Source organism: Pelodiscus sinensis, chromosome 19 (assembly GCF_052426305.1).
Source record: "Pelodiscus sinensis isolate ZL-2025 chromosome 19, ASM5242630v1, whole genome shotgun sequence".
NCBI classification, from domain to species: domain Eukaryota; kingdom Metazoa; phylum Chordata; order Testudines; family Trionychidae; genus Pelodiscus; species Pelodiscus sinensis.
Window position 1 is genome coordinate 5473907 of NC_143070.1, and position 22137 is coordinate 5496043.

The 22137-nt window shown below is 51.8% G+C and overlaps 1 protein-coding gene across 1 annotated transcript; it reads right to left on the reverse strand.

Annotated features, from left to right (window-relative positions):
* Positions 1–1602: 1602 nt before the first annotated feature.
* LOC102463206 (thaicobrin-like) lies at positions 1603–8088 on the reverse strand. The gene is made up of 3 exons (XM_075914124.2): positions 7941–8088; positions 4027–4129; positions 1603–2733 (listed from the first exon to the last, which is right to left on the reverse strand). Exons 2-3 carry the CDS (start codon positions 4100–4102, stop codon positions 2231–2233), a joined length of 579 nt encoding a protein of 192 aa, XP_075770239.1. The 5' UTR covers positions 4103–4129; positions 7941–8088; the 3' UTR covers positions 1603–2230.
* Positions 8089–22137: the final 14049 nt, after the last annotated feature.

Consider the following 22137-nt stretch of genomic DNA (forward strand, 5'->3'; position numbering starts at 1 on the left):
CCCTGCCCTATGGATGGGTGGGGTAAATCTGTAGTTGATGAGTCTGTGTATGGAATCTAGACATCATAGGCATGCACACAGGGTGTGCCGGGTGTGCCCAGGCACACCCTAATGTCTCAAAAAAAAGTGGCTTTGCATTTTAATTAAATCGCATGATACGCTCTTTTAAGTAAAGCTTAGTTGTCAATTTAAAAAAAATTAAGTTTAGTTAAGGTTTCGTTTCTTTAGTTTGTTTGATGAATAAAAATAATGTCCTTTGTGATTGAGTATTCAATAAATGTTCGCCTTGAAAAAAATAAGTAAATCAAATTCCCTGGGTGCACACCCTATTGAAATGTGCTGCACACGCCTATGGGTGGGAGATGGTGGGAGGGAGAGAGGAGCTGATTGAAAGGGCTACCAGTGGACGGAAGGCAGGGGGACGGGTGATCGAGCCCTAGAACACCCCACGGAGTCGGCGCTTAGGCCAAAAAGTTCCTGTGCAGATGGGGCTTTGAAATAGAAGCCCCGGCTCTGAAGCCCTTTCCCCTCCCCGACTCTAGACCCGAGCTGTGGCTCATGGGGGAATGTCAAAGTTCTCTCTGCGCTTTGGAGTCCTTGTGTGAGCTCTGGGCCGACGTTCCCTGTAAGCCGAGCGCTTGCGCAGCCAATCGGGAGAGAGTTCACAGCCGCACAGCTAATTAGCCGAGCACCCACAGCGAGGTGTTGTGTTTCTGCTGGTGGTGCACATTGGCGCAAGCCTCGGCGCACACAACAAAATGTATTCCGCACATGAATGGAAAAAATCCCCACAGAGATGGAAAAGATTAGCGGGAACATAGGCGGTGGGTAGAAGGGGTGGGTGAAGGCCACACCTTCCCAAAATGGAGGCATGGGCCCGCCCACACTCCACCCCCAGCCTCAACCCAGTTCCTGGGTTCCAGCCATCCTGAGGCTGGCGTAGTGCACCTTCCCCATGGAGACTGGGGTGGCTGGGGCCACAGGAGCCCACCCCACATCAGGGAGGCTCACGTGGAGGCCTGTTGCTGTGGTGGAGAGGTGGCCGCCATTCTGATGATGGGGTTGGGCTTGGTTTCCCGTGGGGGCGGGCCACCACTCATAAGAGGGAGCCAGGCGGTTGTGTGAGTTCCTCGACCAGGGCTGGGATGATCAACAATGCAGTGGGGAGGTCTCAACTCCATGCATTTCTGCACCCATTTAACAAAAGACGGGGTTGTCAACGGGATGTAGGTAACCTCCTTCAAAAGCTTCTTAAATCGACACAAATGATCCCTTTTAAATCAGTTAGGAGCAAGTTTTAGTCAATCCCAGAATTGCCAACCCCCCGTGTTCAAAACATCCCCGCTTCTTAAAAATCAGATTTAAAAAAAATAGTGTTCTTATTAGTATATTGTGGTAGCACCTGTTCACGGACAGGACGCTATTGTGCAAGGCGCTGTACGGATCCCAATCCAAAAAGACACTCCCCCCCACCGAAGAGAACTAGCAGTAATAAATGTGGGGTATTTGAATTTGCTGGAGCCTTTAAGAATCCATTTTTTGTCTTTGCTGCCACTGGGAAGCCTGGAAACTTCTCCAGTGCATTGATGAAATCGTAGGCTGTTATGATTTTAATTGCTTGATTTAATAAGTGCTCAAAGCCTGAGGGAATCACAGGACTCCGGGAACTGGGGCTTTAAGAGAAAAAATCAAATATTATGACACACATGAGAAAACTACAAGTGCTGGCAACACTTAGGCCTAGTCTACATTACACTGACCCCTTCTTCCCCCAGCTGATCTAACCTGCACAATTTCAGCTATGCGAAGAGTGTAGCTAAAGTCGATGTACTTATCGCGGTATCTTCCACGCAATAAGGTGGGTGGGGGCTGTTTGCCTGTCAGCTCCAGCTACTCTTCTCACCCTGGTGGAACGCAAGAATCGTCAGGAGAGCACTCGGAGATTGATTTATCACATCTAAGCAGACGCAATAAATCAACCGCCGGTGGATTGATCGCTGCAGCCTCGATCCCCCATCGACTGTAGACAAGCCCTTAAAATTGAGCCACACCACTTTGGAGCCTAATTAAGAGCATCCACACAGGTGTGTGCTCCGGTTCAAATTAAATCAGATGCTGGTGCAAAGCTTGTGTGTAGACAAGGGTGCAGAGGCTAGGGCAGGCTGTACAGAAAATGGCTAGAGGGGTGCCTTTCCTGGGGAAGAGGGGGGAGGTCGAGTCCCAGTGTGCCTCAGGGGGAGATTGTGAGGGTAACCGTGGAGCCCACGTACAAGAAGGGGAAAACGACTTCCTTCTTGAAGGAGGCCAACATTACAGTCATCTTTCCATCTTCATAAAATCCAACCCACCCCCCTTCATAATCCAGACAAACTCCGATCTTCCCAGACTTCACACACCCCTGTGTGGACACAACAGAAGAGCTGTCTGCTGCCCTCCGAAGCCACCAGCATCCATGACACCAGATCCCCTCCTCCGGCTGAAGAGAGAGCCCTTCATTCCTCTTTACTGACTCTAAGGCGACTCCCACGGCCCACTCCCGCTGATCCCCAACCTCCACCTCCCAGTAATGTCTCCCTGAGGTGAACCCCTGGGCGCCCAGAACACAGGGAGCTTTCACAAATCTCTTGGGGTTGGAGGGCACGTCCTGCGGGGGGTGTCCCGCCGTCACGGACTTCAAGTCTGCAGACAGGATGAGAGAGGCGTGCGCCGTCTCCGGATCCAGAGTCACGTCCGCTGGGTGGGGAGAGAGAGAAGCAGAGCGTTAGAGCCGGGGGGGTTCTTCTCCTGTAGAAAACCCCTGGGCAGAGCCCCGAGCACCCGGAGCAGGGCCGACACAGCCACCACCTGGAGCCTCACGTGTCCCTTGTGGGCTTCTTCTGTGGACCTATTAGTGGCCCAATAACTGCAGCACTGGGGGGGCCGCATCTTCTGTATTAGGGTTAAGTGGTTAAATCAATAATTTCTGAGGGGGGGGCCCACTCCTTGATTTTGGCAAGTGGTCTTAGGCTGCACTCCTCTACGGAGGGGGTATGGGGTCTGGGAGAAAGCTTAGGTGGAGTAGGGGGTTGTGACCTGGGGCGGAGGATTGGGGTGCAGGATCTGGGAGGGAGTCGGGGGGTGCAGAGGGATTTTTGATCTAGGAGGAGGTGTAGCCGGGGTGCAGGATTGGGGAGGGAGTTGTGACCTGGGGTGGGATGTGTGGGCAGAGAATTTGGGTGGTGACCTGGGTCAGGGGCCTGGGAAGTGGGAGGCAGGCTCTGGCTGGGAGTAATTTACCATTGGCGCCTCCCAGCCAGCAGCCCAGCAGGGTCCCTGAGGCAAGCTCCTTCCTGCATCAGCCCGAGGGTGCTCAAGAGGTTCCCTCCATGTGCCGCTCAGGGCCACATATCCGTAGGGGGCAAGAGACTTCCCATGTTCCCCTGCCCCCAGGCCAATCATCGTAACTGGGAGCAGGATCTGGGGGCGGGGGGACCGTGCGAACTCTCTCGCCCCCCTGCCAGGATCGCGCAGCACGGAGAAGGAACCGCCAGCTGTGGCAGCTCCCTCTATGCACCGTGATCCACTGGTGGCAGAGGTGGGGGAAGGAAACTTCACACACTCCCCCACCAATCCCAGGCCAATTGGTCTGAGGACAGGGGGCTGCACACAAGTGAGAAGAGAAGAAAAAAAGAAACCTCACTGACGTGGCCCCCGACTGAGAAGGAGAAAGAAAAGACGCTCCCCACATTCCATTCGAACACCAGAGATTTGGGGGTGCGGAGCAGGCTAGTAGATTTTGTGTGCTCCATCCCCAGGGAGAGGACTACAGAGCGGCTGGAGCACCAATGCTGCAGCAGAGCCCCGAGTCTGGAGGAATGGATCCAGGCAAGCCGCGGACCATATCCTGGGTCTTAGGTTCACCAACCCCTGACTTAAAAGGTTGCTCAGTCTCGGGAGGGCACCAGGAAACTCAGCAGCACCTCCCGTGGCGGAGAGACAGGGTCACAGCCAGGAGTGGTTGAGGCTCGGGGAGAGGATGGATTTTACCTTTGCACTTCTCCTGAAGCTCGCTTCTCTCCGGCAGCGCCTCCCGGAGGAGTCTGGGAGCACGGGAAGACGCCATCTCAGCCCGACACTTCCCTTCTTGGTGCTAGAGATATAAACAAAGCAGCCGACTAAGCACCCCGACCTCTTCATGTCAAGGTTCAGTCTTAACAGCGATGGAAGATTCTGTAATTTGTGGGCGGCGGGTAATGAAGGCAGGGGAAGGCTTTGCCTACCCAGAGAGACATGGGTGACCCTGCTCATGTCCTGCCCAAGTCAAGCCTTCTCCTACCTGCCTGCAGCAGGCTGCTCTTAGCTCAGAACTGGGGTTGGTGGCTGGAAGGGGTTGCTGGGGGTTTGTCTGGCAGCAGAACCCAGGCTTCTTGGGCCACCCAACCCACCGCCCAGGGCCAGGAAAACAGGGAAGTGTTGTTTCCTGGGATCCCCACCATTCCAGGGAGAGGAAGGCTAGGGCCACATGGTTGCCTGAGGTGGAGTGGTGCGCGCGTGGCTAGCCTGGGGCCAGCAGCCACAATGGAGGGATGCAGGGGTGCAGGCAGGGCCCAGTGGCTGCAGTGAGGACCAGGTGGGCTCCAAGGAGCACAGAAAGGGCGGGGCTTTGGGGGAAAGGGGCGTGGCTGGGAGATCTAGCCTTCCCCAGCCAGCCTTTGAGACATCACCCCCGGTCTTCGCCTGGGCGTGCGATTGTGTGGCGTCGGTGTGTGTGTGACTGGAATGCGAACACAAAACCGAACCAAACCCTGGAAAACGTGCTGTCGAGGGCAATGCTGCCCATGGGGCGGTGAGTAAAACTTCCCCTGTGGGGGGCTAGCTTCCTGCCCCACCTCTTCATGACCCCCCCCCCCACTCCACCCTGATCCCGCCCACACTGCACCAAGACCACACACCCCTTATTTACTTGGCTCCCCTCCTCTGCCCCTCGTCTTGTCCCTCCTTTCCTCCACCCCCTTTCTTGGTGGCGGAGGAGTGAGAAGCGGAGCAGTGGAGGGAAATCTGGAGAAAGGGGGTGCAGTGGGGGGAGAGGCATCTACACTACAAAGGCATCTTCCCCTCTCTTGATAGTCACATCTCCCCATCAGCTGCAGCAAATGAGCCATATCTACCCTGATTTTATTAGCCTCATTAACACATAATAAGTCACTTTTATTGAACTTTCATATCATATATATAGTAGCCCAATGTCTGTGACTCTTTAACGCTGTAACGCTGGGTGTCGCTGTTGCCTCTGTAACGTCCTTCGCGTCCCGCCGTGGCACTCGGCTGACTTCTGCGCCGCTCCTGCGTGGCGGACCAACTGAGCAGCGCAGAAGTCAGCCGAGCGCCACGGCGGGAGGCGAAGTGGGGAGCGGCGGTGACGTACACGGCCAGGGGGCGGGGCATGGACGAGTGTGCATCCCTGACGGAGACAGAGGAGGAGAGCAAAGAGAGAGAGTGAGAGGCAGGAGGGGCAGAAGAGAAAGAGAGAGGCGGAGAGAGAGGCAGGAGGGGGAGGAGAGCTGAGACAGAGAGATGGGGAGGCAGTAGGAGGAGGAGAGAGAGAGAGACGGAGTGAGAGACCTGAATCTCAAGAGAGAAGAGCGAGATAGGAAGGGAATAGGACGTGGAGGAGAGACCCGAAAATCCCATTTTATGACTAGCTAATTGGCTAATATATAGATATAGATATAGATATAGATATAGATATAGATACACACACACCCCTGGCTCAGTAATTTCCACTCCATTTCATCTGATGAAGTGGCTTTTACCCACAAACTCTCAGGATTCTATATATTTTAGTTATTCTCTAAGGCAGGGCTACTCAACTTTGGAAGTCCTGGGGGCCACAATGGAACTCAGAGCACATACCAAGGGCCACAACTGACAAGGAGGTGCATATACATGCAAATACGTGCAAATAGTTTTTTCCCACAATGCCCCAGGGCTCCTGGAACCTCCTCCCTGTGGACTAGGCACACCAACACCCTATAGCCGTTGGCTCCAGTCTGCCCATCTGCTTGAGTCATTCAGTGCTCACCCCGCCTCGGAGACGCCTCGGTGTTGTGGAGTGTATTCCCAGTGGAGGTCATGTTTAAAGGATCCCACCTGTGAGCAGCATGTTGAGCCCCATGTAAACCCAAACCGCACCGCAGGCAGAAAACAAATGGGTCACGTGCCGTGTGTGGAGTCGCCCTGCTCTAAGGGCACGTCTACACTCCACGCTTACTTTGAAATAAGCTGCTCCTGAAGAAATACTCCAAAATAGCTTATTTCAAAATAGCGCATCTAGGGTACGTCTAGACTACAGGGTTCTGTCGACAGAAGTTTTGTCGACAGATACTGTCGACAAAACTTCTGTCGACAAAGAGCATCTAGATTACATTCAGTTCTGTCGACAAAGCAAGCTGCTTTGTCGACATGGTAGTGTAGACGCAAAGGACAGTTTACATGCAATAAATGAGGTTTACCAGCGTTGACAAAACTGCTGAGTTCTGTCGACGTTATGTCGACGGAACACGGTGGTAGTGTAGACGCAGGTATAGTTTTGTCGACAAAAGTCTGCTTTTGTCGACAAAACCCTGTAGTCTAGACAAACCCCTACAGTACAGGGTAGCCTCAAAATTCGTTTGAGGCAGGTTCCCTAATGTGGATGCTCCACTTCGATTTAGAGCCTCAGGAGGCACTGGGGAGAAGCTATTTCGAAATGGCAGGAGTGGAGCGTCCACATGACTGCGATTCCAAAATAGCTATTTCAGAAGAGGCCTTATTCCTCGTGGAGCCAGGTTTACAGAAGTCAGACTAAGCCGTCTGTTTTTTCAAAGTTATTTCGAAATCACGGAATGGCTGTGTAGACGCTCGGATTGTTATTTCGGAGTAACGCTGCTGCGTAGACACACCCTAAGGAGCGACAAGACTCCACATTTTTCTTTCCTTAACATTGTCGTTATGTTCCTGAACAATGCAACTTTAAGGGAAACAATGTGAAGCAAATCCAATGACCCCATTAGAGTTAGGGGTTTGTCTACTCCCTAACTTGAATGCCGGGCAAGCAGGGTGCGGTAAGTCCCTGCGCCCCAACCCTGCTTCCTCGCTGGAACATTGTGTGGGCGGGTGGAATGGGGCAAAGCAAAGAACCTTACACCACAACATTGCTTTAAACAAGTGTGTTCCTTAAAAGATCGACAACATAAGAACCCAAGAACAGCGTCCATCTATCCTGTCTGCCCACAGCGGCCAACGCCAGATGCCCCTGAGGGAGAAAATACAAGAGGGAATCTTCACGTGATCCCTCTCCTGTCACCCATTTCCAGACAAACAGCTTAGGGACACGACTCCCACGCATCATGGCTAAGAGCCATTGACAGCTTAATAAGGAAACAAAGGAAACTTAATAATCTGAAGAAGAGGGCTGTGCCCACAAAAGCTCATGATATCATCTGCGTGTTTCATTAGTCTTTAAGGTGCTGCAACACTATTACTTGTTTTTTAAGTTTTTTCTGTTACAGACTAACTCAACTACCCTTCTGAAAGTTAACTGGGACAACTTTGAGCAAGGAACTACCGTGGAACTTTTTTATTTTCTGATTGTTTATTTGCAGCATCTCTGGGGCAATTTTCTTCTCATGATTTACTTGGACAAACTTTTTTTTTAGTTTTGAGCTGAAAAAAAAATCAGTATTTGGCAGTTTGGGACCTTTTTTGTTTTGGGGGGATTTTTTGGACAGCTTTGGGGCAAACGTTTTTCAGGTGTTGGCCAGGTTTGGCTGAATATTTTCTTTGTATTCATCTGAGCATTTGAGAATAAAGCAGGGTTGCTTTTTCCCTCCCAAGCCATAACAAGGAGGCGAAACACACACACACACACACACACACACACACACACACACACACCCCACCACCACCACCACATCCCTTACCTCCACGTGCAGGATCTGCAGCTAGCTCTCAGAAACTTCCTGACAGCCTTCTTCAAGATGTCAGCTTGCAACCAGCTTATATACCTGCCTCGCCTCGCACACCTTCCCTCTTCCCAGATCTTTCCCAGATTGCAAAAGGAGATATATGTCCGGTTCGACAGCATTCGTGATACACCTCTCTGGCACAACATTTCCCTGATGAGAGATCTATCTCTGTGCTCAGCTGAGGAGGTGTTCCTACCTGATTCCCCAGGGCACGGGAGGATGCAGGCTCAGCAGAACTTGTGTCCACAGGTTTAAAACACCAGACTTTATTCCCAGTGCCAGGGAAAGCAGGGCCGGAGCCAGCCATGCTGAGGTCTGAAATGATATCATGTTTAAGAGGCCCCCACCGCATTGTCCCCGAAATGTGCATGATTCCAACTAAAAGGAGAATGAAAATAGAAACAAAAAAGTTGTATATTTGCATCTAGGCCAGTACGTGAGGCTGCAATTAAAAACGAGTCATTTTTTTGATTTAAGGGCCCCTCATAATCTGAGGCCCTAAACCAGCATTGGACGGGACTGGGGGGTCGCTCGAGCACAGAAAAATCAGTCAGGAGCCGCACACAAATGAAAAGAAAAAAAAAGTTAGTCTCACTCACATGGCCCACAATTGAGAGGCAGAAAGACACTCCCCACATTCCCCTCCACCTCATACCTGTACCTGGAGAGGGGGGCAGGCGAGGGGGAAATCTCGCTCCCCTGGGGTACAGAGCCCCCAGAAGGGTCCAAGGCCGGAGGTCAAATCAGTGAGGCAGGAGAGAAATCTAGAAGGAAAAACTTTATGATGCATGCATGCAGGCTGTCACACCAAGAGTGAAAGCAGCAGCAATGAGAGACAGATTCAGGTATCCTATATACAGAATGCTTAGACAGTTCAGTTGTTGATTGTTCTTCTTTAACATATCAAAGTCTCAGCAGAAGTACTCTGAGACTTCTGTTCACCCCAGGAGTGCTAGAAGTAAGTTTTTACAGTACACAAAGCCACATGCGAACTTGAGTGGAGGAGTCTACAAGGCAAACTGTGACAAAGATAAGGATTTACATGACAAATTGTGACAGACTAGGAGTATCCATGAACTTGAGATAGGCATTGTAAGGGTCTTGATTAGAGTTAATTTGATTTCTCTCTGTTACAGGGAGAGAGGTCTGGAAAACTTTTTAACCCTTACAGCAGTTTTCTTTTAGAGAGTTTTGATTTCCTGCACAGTCCCCCCTTTGACACAATTGGAGTTATTTGATTTTTCTCCCACACAGGTTAGCAGATATTGTGTGTCCCAGCCTTGCAGTGGGGGTAGGGGTGGGGCTGGGAGAGGAGAGGGTAACAGCAGAACCCCAGTACCTAGAGTTTTCAGACACACACATTTTTTTTCTACCATTGCAACACATTTGTTTAAACAATTTTATCATAGCCGGGAAGGCGATGAAATTTCTGGATGTGAAAAGTACAAAAATAATCAAGCGCCGTATAACCTCAGTTTCTCCAAATTTCAGTTGTGTTGACGTACCCCCCAGAATTCTCTCAAGTACCCCTAAGGGCACTCGTACCACTGGTTGGGAAACACTGTCTTAAGCTATAGCTTATTTAGCTTGTGCATAAACCCAGCACTGGCTTAAAGCCAGACCCCTTACCCCGTCTGTGCTGCTTCCCCCCAACACAGTGAGGGTCAGGAGGGTCAGGGCAGTGTTTCCAGCTGGGGGGAACCAGACGGGATGGGGGGGCCAAGGCTGGGGATACAATTGGGGCTGTGGGAAGGAAGCCAGCCGGGATCATGGGAGCAGGACCAGGAGTGGAACCCTAGGAGCAAGACTGGAGGCCGAGACCTCGCATGGGGGCCAACATCAGAGGCCTGAGCATGGGGCCAGCACCTGGAACCCCACATAAAGGGCCAGAAGCAACAGCCCCAGGTGCATAACATAAGAACTAGAGGTCACCAAATGAAATGAATAGGCAGCAGATTTAAAACAAAGAAAAGGAAGTTTTTCTTCACACAGTGCTCAGTCAATCTGTGGAACTCCTTGCCACAGGATCTTGTGAATACCAGGAATTTAACAGGGCTCAAAAAAGAGCTAGATAAATTCATGGAGTGTAGGTGCATCACTGGCTATTAGCCAGGGTGGATAGGAATGATGTCCCTAGCCAGTTTGTCAGAAGCTGGGAATGGGTGACAGAGAAGGGATCACTGGATGATTCCCTGTCCTATTCATTCCCTATGGGGCACCTGGCATTGGCCACTGCCGGGGGACAGGATACTGGGCTGAATGGAGCCTTGGTCTGTCCCAGTCTGGCCGTTCTTACATTCTTATGAGCTGAGCTTTGAACAAGGATTCCTGGAAAGGTCTTTGTGCATGTTCTTTAGTGGTAGTGTTACATCCTTTTTCATCAGTGCGTAGGTCAGAGTTAGAGCCTTGGATGAGTCAAAGAAGACCCCAGGAGTCTGGGCAGAGTGTGGGAGTCTATTGAGAGAGCATTCTATTGGGCCTCAGCAGACCAAATTTGCAGCCCCGGCTGCATGGGAGACCTTTCCTGCCTCAGTTTCCCCACAGCTCAAAGGGCCATGGGAATAATGATCTCCTTGAGCAAGGGCCGTGAGCTGGCTGGATGCAAAGTGCTACATAAGCGCTGGATGTTACCAGGAAATTGCACCTGTTCCCCAAGTTTCAAAAGCTCCATTCTCCTGGGGCATTTGGTGGGACGACACCTGGAATGCCCCTAGCCCTGAGGAAATCCCTCCTGGCGGATCAGAACGGAAGCTGCGTGCTTTACCTGGGCCTCTGCTGCTTGGAAACACAGATGGGTTGAGGGCCCATTGGAACAGGCAATGAATCTTTCCACTGGCCCTCCCAGCTGTGGGATCCTGTCAGTTAAAGGGGGCAAGGATCTGACATAGGCAGGCAGACCTGCTCCACCACGTGTGGGGATCATGGCCCAGGCCTAAACCTCCTCGTGGTGCTGCAGGTGCAAATGCCAGATCTAGGGCAGACTGACAACTCTGTGCTTCCTTCTACCCCACAAGAGAGCACCCCTACTGTTGGGCTGTGTCAGGCTTAACTAAGGGGTACGGCGTGAGCAGACCCTGCTTCTATTGACTTATAGGCTTGCTTTGATCCCTCCTTTCGTGCTTGCTCAGGGTTGATACGCAAGCAGCTGTACCAAGGATGTCGCTTTTAATGGATGCTCTGTGTGTTAATGCTCTGCCTTCCTTCCCCCCTTCTCTGCTCCCATTGGCTCTGAAATCAACATGCTGGGTCACATCTCCTTTCCCCTTGTATCTTGCTGATGTCAAGAGCTTTGTGATGCGAGAACCGCCCAAAAAGCTGTAAACAGGGGCAGGTCCAATTATTTTCATCACATGAATAAGATTATGCATGATAAGAGTGTTCTCGTTATTAAATTAGGGTTACAGGGTGATGTAATTGAGTTGTATATTTACATACCAACAACAATACAGAAACGTTCCCGTGGGCAATTTGTGATTCATTTGCATAGTAAGGTTTGTGGGGGTCCGAGGTGGAAGGAGTATCTGCAATAAAGGAGCCTGCTACCGTATCCGCCTCTGGGTCACCCACATATTGAGTAGCCCTCATTTAAGGCTACATCTACACTGAGACTATAAGCCAACTAGGCCATCGCTTAGGGCGCTGCCTTCAACGGGGCACCCGGGGTGCCCGATGATGACGTCACAGTGTGCCCGATGGTGACGTCACAGGGCGCCCAATGATGACGTCACAGGGCGCCCAATGATGACGTCACAGGGCGCCCAATGATGACTCCAGTGACAGCCATGCAGGCGAGGGCGACAATCGCGCATTCTGCCTGGGGCGCCAGCTGCCGCAGCCCACCTCGAGCCGCTCCTGGTCACACTGCACGCTTATTTCAGAGTCACCTGTTCTGGAAGAAATACTCTGAACGAGCTTATTCTGGAATAACACATCTACAGTACAGGGAAGCCTGGAAATTAGCCCGAAGCAGGCTCCCCTAATGTGGATGCGCTATCTCGATTTAGACCCCCAGGAGGCACTGGGGAGTCATTACTTCGACTGACTTGGGGGAGAAGCTATTTTTAAAGAGCAGAAGTGCGGCATCCACACTACGGCAATTCCGAAATAGCTATTTCTGGAAGAGGCGTTATTCCTTGTGGAATGTGGTTTACAAACACAGAAATAAGCCCCCCGCTATTTCTAAAATATTTCACAATAATGGGCTTGCTATGTAGACACTTGGGCAGCTATTTCAGAGGAACAGACTAGCTGTGTAGACACTCGCATAGTTATTTATTCCGAACTAATGCTGCTGTGTAGACGCCCCATAACACATCCTAAGGAAAGTCTCCATGCTGTTGAAAACAGGGTTACTTCAGGGGAAACAGAGAAAAATGAACAGATGTCACTGAAGAGTAAAATATGGAAGTCGTCAAGAAATGTGGCATTTTATTTTGCTTGTTCCACACACTTTGGTTCATTTTGACACAATGAACAAAATGGGGGAGAGGGAGATTTCCTGCGTTATTAGTGAATCATGCTAACCAGATAAACCACCAGGCTGCAAAACATTTCAGTTGAAAACATGCAAACAGGCAAAACCAAACTGGCTTTGGGCCAACATGGCTAAAAACTGAAAAACTTTAAATGTGTGGAAAGGCGACTGGGCGACAAAAAGAACGAAACCTTTGCTAGGAAAGCAAGCTGCTGTTTTCTGCAAAATAAAAACTTTACTAAAAACTCTGAAAACAACTAATAGTCTCACAGCACCTTAGAGACTAATAACACATGTCGATGGGATCATGAGCTTTCGTGAGCACAGTCCCCTTCTTCAGGTTATTGGTTTTGAAGTTTTTCCAGTTACAGACTAACTCGGCCACCCCTCTGAAGCTTTTGAACATGCAAAAAACTTTAGTGTAGTCGAAAATCCAATGTACCAGCAAAAAAAAAATTGGATGCAAATTTTTGGCCAACCCTAATAAAAATCATCTGAAAAATATTGTGCTTCTCCTTAAAAACCAACTGAAGAAATAACACAGCCCTGGTAAAGACTGATGCTGCATTGTAATTTGCACACGTAGGCCAAATAAACAGGCATAGCTGATTAAGGGCTGCGATTTAAAAGCTGATGCAACATACTTGCATCTACTTTTCTTCTAGGATCCAGATCCCAATGGGGCAATGCCTCGTCTGGAAGAAACAGTTTCATTTCTCTAGCCCAGCCAGTTTTTCCTGTCCCTGCTGCCACGTCTCTCCTGGGACTTGGGAGTTTTGTATCAGTTCTAGGGCAGGGACCAATGGTCTTTGGAAAGATGGGAAAGGCAAAGTCAGAATCTCCCTCATTTGGAGCCGGATGCGTCTTTCCCTGTGTCTTAGGGTCAGTGGTTTTCATCCTATGGGTCAAACCCAGTTATGTAATGTCGGGCACCGTGTTGCCCTGCTGTGGGGGGCCCCGATGACCAGTGGGGGGTGCTTAGGCAGGTTCCCTTCTGAGGTGCAACGTGGTCCCACAGTGTCAGGACAGGCTGGAGGCCTGACTTAGCACCCCCACTGCATTGCTGACCAGAAGCAGTCAGAGGGAAACCTTCACCCCGCCCTGCTCCCCAATCCCCTGACCTAGCCCTTAGCCCCCTCCCCCAGCCCAGAGCCCCTTCCTGTTCCCCATTCCCTCATCTCTAGCCCTGCCGTCAAGCTTGCCCTCTAATCCAAAGATATTATTTTGTTGGGTCATGGGCATCAAACATTTTCTTCAACAGGGTCACAAGAAAAAAAAAGTTTTAAAACCACTGTCTTAGGGGATCCCCAGGGACCAGTATTCCCTGAAAGCTGAGCACACGGATGGCCACCCAGGAGAGATTCAAATGCCACCCAGCTGATTAGCAGAGCTCCTGCAGTGTTTATATGGGTGGTGCACATCTGTATGGACCTTGGTGCATCCAATAAAATTTATTCCACTCGTGGGTGGAAAAATTAAAGGAAACCTCATGAGAAAGTAGACCTGGTTGAAAACTGTGTGTGTGGGGGGGGGGGAGGCAGGAAGGAAAGGCCACACTAAAAAATACACTTCCACGTTTTTTCCATTTCAAAGTGTTTGAAAAGACCTACGTGTATAATTTTTTATCTCTCCCAGACACTTTACTGAAAACAATCGAGATCCAATACAGGGTATGTCTACTCTACAAAGTTAATTCGAACTAACAGCCGTTAGTTCGAATTAACTTTAATAGTGGCTATACATGTAAACCGCTATTTCAAATTTAATTTGAAATAGCGGAGCGCTTAGTTCGAACTTGGTAAACCTCATTCTACGAGGAGTAACGCCAAGTTCTAATTAAGGATTGTGTAGCTACTTAATTCGAACTAACTGGAGGCTAGCCCTTCCCAGATTGCCCTGGTGGCCACTCTGAGCCAAACCAGGAAAACTCTTCTGCCCCCCTTCCAGCCCCAGAGCCCTTAAAGGGGCACGGTCTGGCTACAGTGCTTGTTCCAGTTGCAAGCCTGCCAGCATCCAGCCAGCAGACCCTGCATCTGGCACGAAATGAGCCAGCCACCCGCTGCCACCCAGCCCTCCACTTCTTCCCATGACCAGGCTGGCGGCTCCCAGTAGTGTGCCCGGGGCCGCAAAAGGCGGCCACGCTTGGTCTAGTGCAGAGATCGTGGACCTCATCGAGGTTTGGGGGGAGGCCTCCAATGCCCACGATCTCCACACTAGGCACAGGAATGCGGCCGTCTACAGCCGCATTGCTGCCAGCATGACCACCAGAGACCACATGCGGACCCAGGAGCAGGTCCGCTACAAAATCAAGGACCTGCGGTGTTTTTATTTTACATTAGGAAGGGGGGTTAGGGAGCGGAAAGGGGAAGGAGGTGAGGGTGGAAGAAGGCCCCAGTGGGGCATGCAGGGAGAATTCAGTCCTCCTCCACGTAGAAGCTCTCTCACTGGGCCTTCCGGACGGCATCGGTGCGGGGCTGCGCATACTGGACAGCCAAGTGTTCCACCTCAACCATCCAGGCTTGCAGGAAAGCCTCCCCTTCCACTCACATAAATTGTGCAGCACACAACATGCTGCCATCACGGGAGGGATATTGTGCTCGGCGAGGTAGAGGCGGGTGAGGAGACATCTAAATCGGGTTTTCAGTCGACCAAAGGCCCCCTCGATTACGATGTGGGCCCTGGTGATCCTGGCATTGAAGGCCTGGCGGGAGGGGTTGAGGTGTCCCATGTAGGGCTTCATTAGCCAGGGCTGTAGGGGGTAGGCCGCATACCCCACCAGGCAGACGGGCATGTCCATGTCCCCGACCCTGATGTGGCAGTCAGGGAAGAAGGTCCCGGCCTGCAGCCTCTGGCACACGGAGGATTTCTGGAACACCCTGGCGTCGTGTGCCTTGCCGGACCAGCCCACATTAATGTGCATCAACTGGCCCCGGTGGTCGGATACAGCCTGCAGGATGACCGAGAAGTAACCCTTGCGGTTAATGTAGAGGGAGGCCTGGTGTTCCGGGGCATGGATGGGGATGTGTGTCCCGTCGATCGCCCCCGCCCTCCGCAGTTGGGGAAGCTGAGGGCGCCGAACCCCTGGATGACTGCAGGGTCGGTGAGGCAGACCACCCTGTGAAGCAGCACCCTGTGGCCTTGACCACCTGCAGAGAGACACACCAAACCGTGAATCACTGGGATGCCCAGGTGGCTGGGAATGTTCGTTTCCTGGCACTGCCCCGCGCCCCCACTCCCAGAAGCAACCCTGCTGTGATCCTGGCCATCAAGGGCGGCGTGTAGTACGGCTGGGACAGACCGAACCCTCCCATGTGGGGCACTTTCGCCTCCACCCATTGATGCCAAACTTGCAGCACCAAGTCCAAAAACTGGACCAGAATGCCCAAGATGAGCTCTGGCTCCATGGTGCCAATTCCAGTGGCGTCCCCAATGAGAACCACCGACACAGACAGGAGGAGAGGAAAACGCTTTGCTGTCCTTCGGCGAGTTAGGCAAGCAAGTGAAAAAGCTGAGAACCGGCTGTCCAGGGGGGTCCCTTTAAGCACGAGCCTCAGATAGCCTCAGACAGCAGCCACACAAAGCAACTACTGACCTGATGCCCTGCTGGAATCGGTTTCAGCTGCCCTTAAATGCGACCCAGCGTCCAATCAGTGTGGACATGCTATTTTAAATTAGCAAAACGCTAATTCGAATTAGTTTTGGGGTCTAGATGTACTCATTGGAATTAGCTTATTTCAAATTAATACCCACGGGCTACGTCTAGACTGGCATGATTTTCCGGAAATGCTTTTAATGGAAAAGATTTCCGTTAAAAGCATTTTCGAAACAGAGTGTCTAGATTGGCATGGACGCTTTTCCGCAAAAGCACTTTTTGCGGAAAAGCGTCCGTGCCAATCTAGATGCACTTTTCCGCAAAAAAAGCCCTGATCGCCATTTTCGCCATCAGGGCTTTTTTGCAGAAAACAAATCTGAGCTGTCTACACTGTCCCTTTTGCACAAAAGTTTTGTGCAAAAGGACTTTTGCCCGAACAGGAGCAGCATAGTATTTCCGCAAGAACACTGACAAACTGACATGAGATCGTCAGTGCTTTTGCGGAAATTCAAGCGGCCAATGTAGACAGCTAGCAAGTTTTTCCGGAAAAGGGGCTGATTTTCCGGAAAAACTGCCCAGTCTAGACACAGCCACAGAGTGTGAGCAGGAGGTTCTGCCAAATCAGGGGTATTTCTGTCAAACCCAGAAAAGAGTGGAAAGGGACTTACACATAGAACAAACACGACACCTTTTAAACAGACTTTCCCACAGGAGATGCACATGGGGGTGGCGGGGAGAATGTCTAGAATACATGGCTCTGTCGACAGAACCATGTAGTCTAGACATACCCTGCGGGGGATGATTTAGTCTGTTGTATCACAAGGGAGTTTCCCATTCACTCACTTCACTTCTGTTTCATGCCCCCATTATTTCTGGGGGATGCCTTCCCCACCTTTTGGCTTCTTTTCCTAATTGTTTACGAGAGCCACAGGACGTGATAGGTTATCTGCCTTTATCCGGTATTCTTCACGTACCTTGGCTTTTCTCTCATACGCTGGATTGGTCAGCGAAAAGGGGGAAAAGGCCGGAATGGGGCTTTCAAGCATCTGCAGTATTTGAATGTGCTTTGGATTAAAAATAAATATGGGCATCAGCCAAACAGAGCCCCAGTGTGTTAACCTCTTAATAAAACCACATCAGGAAAAGATGTGCCCAAACCCTGCTGCTGGATCCAGCCTCCCTCTAGTGATTCCCCAGGCCGCCCTGACCCCCATGTGGCCCCCTAAAACACAGGGTCCAGGGCACCCACTCCAAGCCATCCTGTGCACCGGACACTTCTCCCCAGGGTTCCTCAATACGTGAGTCAGCTGAGCAGGAGAAAGAAGAGGGTTCTCAGAGGAGGGATTTTAGATTTTGTGTGTTTTAGTAATTGTGCAGCCACAACAATTTTTAGCAGTTAAATAGAGACTCCTCAGGGGCAGGGGCAGCAGCCAGTGCGCCCCCCCCCCCCCCCCCGCTCCTGGCCCCACTTCTGGGGAGGACCCTGCCATCCTGTGCTGCTGCCTCTGGATCAGAAGCAGCAACGCAAGGAGGCAGACAGAGCCAGTGAGGGCGGATTAATCGGGATTTTACATCCCTACTGCCCAGCTGATGAGCAGAATGCCCGCAGCTGGGTTTTGTTTTTCTACTGGTCCTGCACATTTGTACATGCTTCGGTGCACATAACAGAATTTATTCTGCACATGGATGAAAAGATTAGAGGAGACATTGTCCCCAACCAACTCCCCTCTCTTCCTCCCTGGGTTGGATGTTGCAGGAAGGTAAAGGACAGGGTGGTGTGGGAGGGACAAACAGACAAGCCCTCCCATTCTTTACAGCAGGAGCGGAGAAACTTTTGGATCAGGACCGCTGGCCCACAGAAAAATCAATATAGGACTGCACACTCACTGAGGTGGCCCCCAACTTAGAAGGAAAAAAGCTCTTCCCGTATTCCCCTTGCACACGAGAGCCTAGAGAGACCCAGCCTAGTAGATTTTGTGTGATCCAGCCCCATGGTGGGACAGTAGGCAGCCTGGAGAGCCAGTGAGGACTCCCCAATGCTGCGGAAAGGCCCTGAGCCTTGGCTTGGGGGACAGATACAGACAAGTTGGGGGCCACACCCATCCCCTGGGCCTGAGGTCCCCCACCCCAGTTTAGGAAAGGTGCAGTAAAAAGAAGCAGAAATAGTTTTGCCTTGAGCTGCCGGGCACAGCTGGATAAAAATCTTACGTTTTGGTTCAGTGGCCAAACCAAAAAAGAAAAGAAATCGGTGTGAGTCACCCTGAAATAACAAATATTTGTTTGCTTTCTTTTTCTCAGCAACTATTCGAAAGTCATCTTCTTTTAAGTGACAACCTTGAACATGTGCGGGGGGGCGGGAGGGAACAAAGGACCTGTCCATGTTTGTCAGCAGGGTGGAGGGAAGGAGCTTGGAAAAAATTGAGATGCAGCAACGCGAACCAGGGGAACAAACGTTTGTTGCAAACTCCGGAGTATTTCTACTAGAGACAGAAAAGCAGAGAGGACAAATAGGACGTGTTTGCAACAGGATCCCCCCCAGCACACGCCTGGCACTAGGCCTGGTTTTATTCCATGTGTCTCCTTGGACTTTTCCCTGGACTCACTTTGCATTTATTTCATGTTTTCCTTATTGCCGGGGGCACTGGCTTGCCTGTTTACTTGAATCAAACAAGTATGGAGCTGAGGAGGGTCCAGTGTGTAACGGAACTGGACATTATTCCTAATGTGCTTCATGTCTTGTTGCCTTTTTCTGACACGGTGAATAGCAGAAATCGTGTGTGTCTTCACACCCACCGGACCACCTGCGGCTGCCCTGGTCTCAGCTGCTGACTCCAGCTCGCGGGGCTCGAGCCATTCCATTGTTGTGTGGACTTTGCGGCAAAGCAGAGAGGTCACGCTCAGCGGCGGCCCGAGATGAGCGGAATGCGCGATTGGCACTCCCACCTCCAAAGCCCACAACGGTGTTGCGTCATCCTTGGGTGCCATGCTTAACGCGGTGCCCTAGGCGACTGCCGAGGTTGCCTCTATGCACGGGCCAGCCCTGGTCGCACCCTTCGCTTTGCTCTGTGGAGTGTGTTTTCTGCTGTCCTGTGCTGTCGTAACGCTGTGTGCGTGCCTCAGTTTCCCTGAGCCCAGCTGGGGATGGGAGTTTGGGGTGCAGCTCCCACCAAAGGGAGACTGCTTCAGGCTCAGACCCTCTTGTAACCTGAGCCTAGCTGGGAGGGTGCAACCAGGTGACACCTTTCTGCCTTGGAAGCTGGACTAAGGAGGAGGCAGAGCTCCCTGCACATCTGGGCCCCCTTGCTGAGTGTGGGAGCTGGTTTAGGATGCAGGGAGCCTAGCTGGCTTGGGGGGCCCAGAGCCTGGGTTCTGGGCTTCCGTATCCCCAAGATGGATTGCGCTGAATGCTCCTGGTTCCTGTAGCAACATGTTTGTGCTACGCTGTGTCCTTGTGAATCAATAAATCGTCTCTTCTACCTACTGCCTGACAGTCCCGTCTGGCTGCGGATGGGGGTGCTGATTGGCAGGGCTGCCAGTGGACGGGAGGCAGGGGGGTGGGGAGGAAGCTGGGTGTGGAGCATCCTCTAACTCTTTTCCACTGGCGATGGAGCCCCAGAACACCCCACAGAGTCGGCGCTTAGGCCAAAACGTTCCTGTGCAGATGGGGCTTGGAAATTACAGCCGCGGCTCTGAAGCCCTTTCCCCTCATAGAATCATAGAACCATAGAGCTGGAAGAGACCTCAGAAGGTCATCAAGTCCAGCCCCCTGTTCTAGGCAGGACCCCTCGCCTGGTTCTAGACCCGAGCTGCGGATCATGGGGGAACGTCAAAGCGCTCTCTGCGCCTCGGAGTCCTAGCATGAGCCCTGTGCCGGCTTCCCTGTAAGCCGGGCGCTTGCACAGCCAATCAGGAGAGAGTTCACGGCCGCCCTGCTGATTAGCCGAGCACCCACAGGACACTATGGGTACGTCTAAACTACATGCCTCCGTCGACGGAGGCATGTAGATTAGACAGATCGGCAGAGGGAAATGAAGCCGCGATTAAAATAATCGCGGCTTCATTTAAATTTAAATGGCTGCCCCGCTCTGCCAATCAGCTGTTTGTTGGCAGATCGGGGCAGTCTGGACGCGCCGCGTCGACAAAGAAGCCTTTCTTGATCGGCACAGGTATGCCTCGTGAAACCAGGGGTATGTCTACACTAGAAAGTTAGTTCGAACTAACGGACGTTAGTTCGAACTAACTTTCCTATGCGCTACACTAGCGCTCCGCTAGTTCGAATTTGAATCGAACTAGCGGAGCGCTTAGTTCGAACTAGGTAAACCTCATTTTACGAGGACTAACGCCTAGTTCGAACTAGCTAGTTCGAACTAAGGGCTGTGTAGCCCTTTAGTTCGAACTAGTGGGAGGCTAGCCCTCCCCAGGTTTCCCTGGTGGCCACTCTGGCCAACACCAGGGAAACTCTATGCCCCCCTCCCGGCCCCGGACCCCTTAAAGGGGCACGGGCTGGCTACGGTGCCCGTGCCAGGTGCAAGCCTGCCAGCACCCAGCTAGCAGACCCTGCACCTGGCACGGCACAGAGCCACCCACCCGATGCCCCCCAGCCCACCCCCTCTTGCCGGGACCAGGCTGGCGGCTCCCGGGAGCTTGCCCTGGACCGCAAGAGGCGGGCATCTTCCTGACTAGTGCGGACATCGTGGACCTTGTCCATGATCTCCGCACTAGGCACAGGAAAGTGGCCGTCTAGGGCAGGAGAGCTGCCAGCCTGGCCACCCAGGAGCAGGTGTGCATGAAAATCAAGGGGGTCCACTGAGACCCCCGACACTGAGCCCTGAGCTTACAATGGCCGTCCTGGGTCAGACCAAAGGTCCATCTAGCCCAGTAGCCTGTCTGCCCACAGCGGCCAACCCTAGGGACCCTGGAGGGGATGGACCGAAGACAATGACCAAGCCATTTGTCTCGTGCCATCCCTCTCCAGCCTTCCACAAACTTTGGGCAGGGACACCACTCCTACCCTCTGGCTAATAGGACTCCATGGACCCAACCTCCATCACTTTATCTCACTTCCCTTTAAACTCTGTTCTAGTTGTAGCCTTCACAGCCTCCTGCAGCAAGGAGTTCCACAGGTTAACTATTTGCTTTGTCAAGAACAACTTTCTCTTACTAGTTTCAAGCCTGCTACCCATTCCTTTCCTTTGGTGTCCTCTAGTCCTTCTTTATGGGAACTCATGAAGAACTTTTCTGAATGCACCCTCTCCACCCAACCCCTGCTTTTACAGACCTCTATCCTGTCCCCCCTCCGTCTCCTCTTTTCTAAGCTGAACAGTCCCAGTCTCTGTAGCCTCTCTTCATCTGGGACCTGTTCCCAACCCCTGATCATGTTAGTTGCCCTCCCCTCTCCCAGCCTTTCTCTTCCCCTCTCCCACCTCCTTTTCCCAGTCTCCCCCAGTTTTTTTCAATAAAGACAGAGTCAATGTTGGAAGAAACGTTATCTTTATTTTGTACATCAATAAGAAGGGGGGCTAGGGAAGGGCAAGTGGAAGGAGGTGAGGGAGGAATGGGGTACGAGCCCCCGATGGGGAGGACTGGGCTGGCTCTGCGGGCTTCTGGGGGTGGAAGCTCTCCTGCAGCCCCCCAATTACTCCCTCTCCCCAGATGGCAGCCTGCGGCAAGTGCAGCCGGGCTGATGGCCGAGTGGTGTGATGTGCCCAGTGTGGGCACTCAGGGCACTCCAAGCCAGAACTTCTTTGCAAGCGGGGCACCCCTTAGAACTGTGTGTCCGGGGTGGGGGTCGGGACCCTTTAAGCGCAGCCCTCGGCTAGCCTGAGACAGTATCTCCATGCTCTAAGTCCTCCTTTTATGCCCTGCCGGCACTGCTTCCGGCCATCATTAAGCCCTGTTCAGAGTCCACTCAATGTGGACTTACTAGTTCGAACTAGCAAAACGCTAGTTCGAACTAGTTTTTAGTTCTAGATGCGTTAGTTCGAACTAGCTTAGTTCGAATTAACTAATTCGAACTAAGTTAGTTCGAACTAGCGCTGTAGTGTAGACGTACCCCAGGTTTACCTGTGCCGATCAAGAAAGGCTTC

Bases quoted from the DNA above. Each gene is read 5' to 3' on its own strand.
- LOC102463206 (XM_075914124.2), bottom strand. From the start codon at position 4,102: ATGGCGTCTTCCCGTGCTCCCAGACTCCTCCGGGAGGCGCTGCCGGAG. The intron at 2,734-4,026 runs GTAAAATCCATC...CTCCCCACCCAG, and splicing joins GCTTCAGGAGAAGTGCAAAG to CGGACGTGACTCTGGATCCG.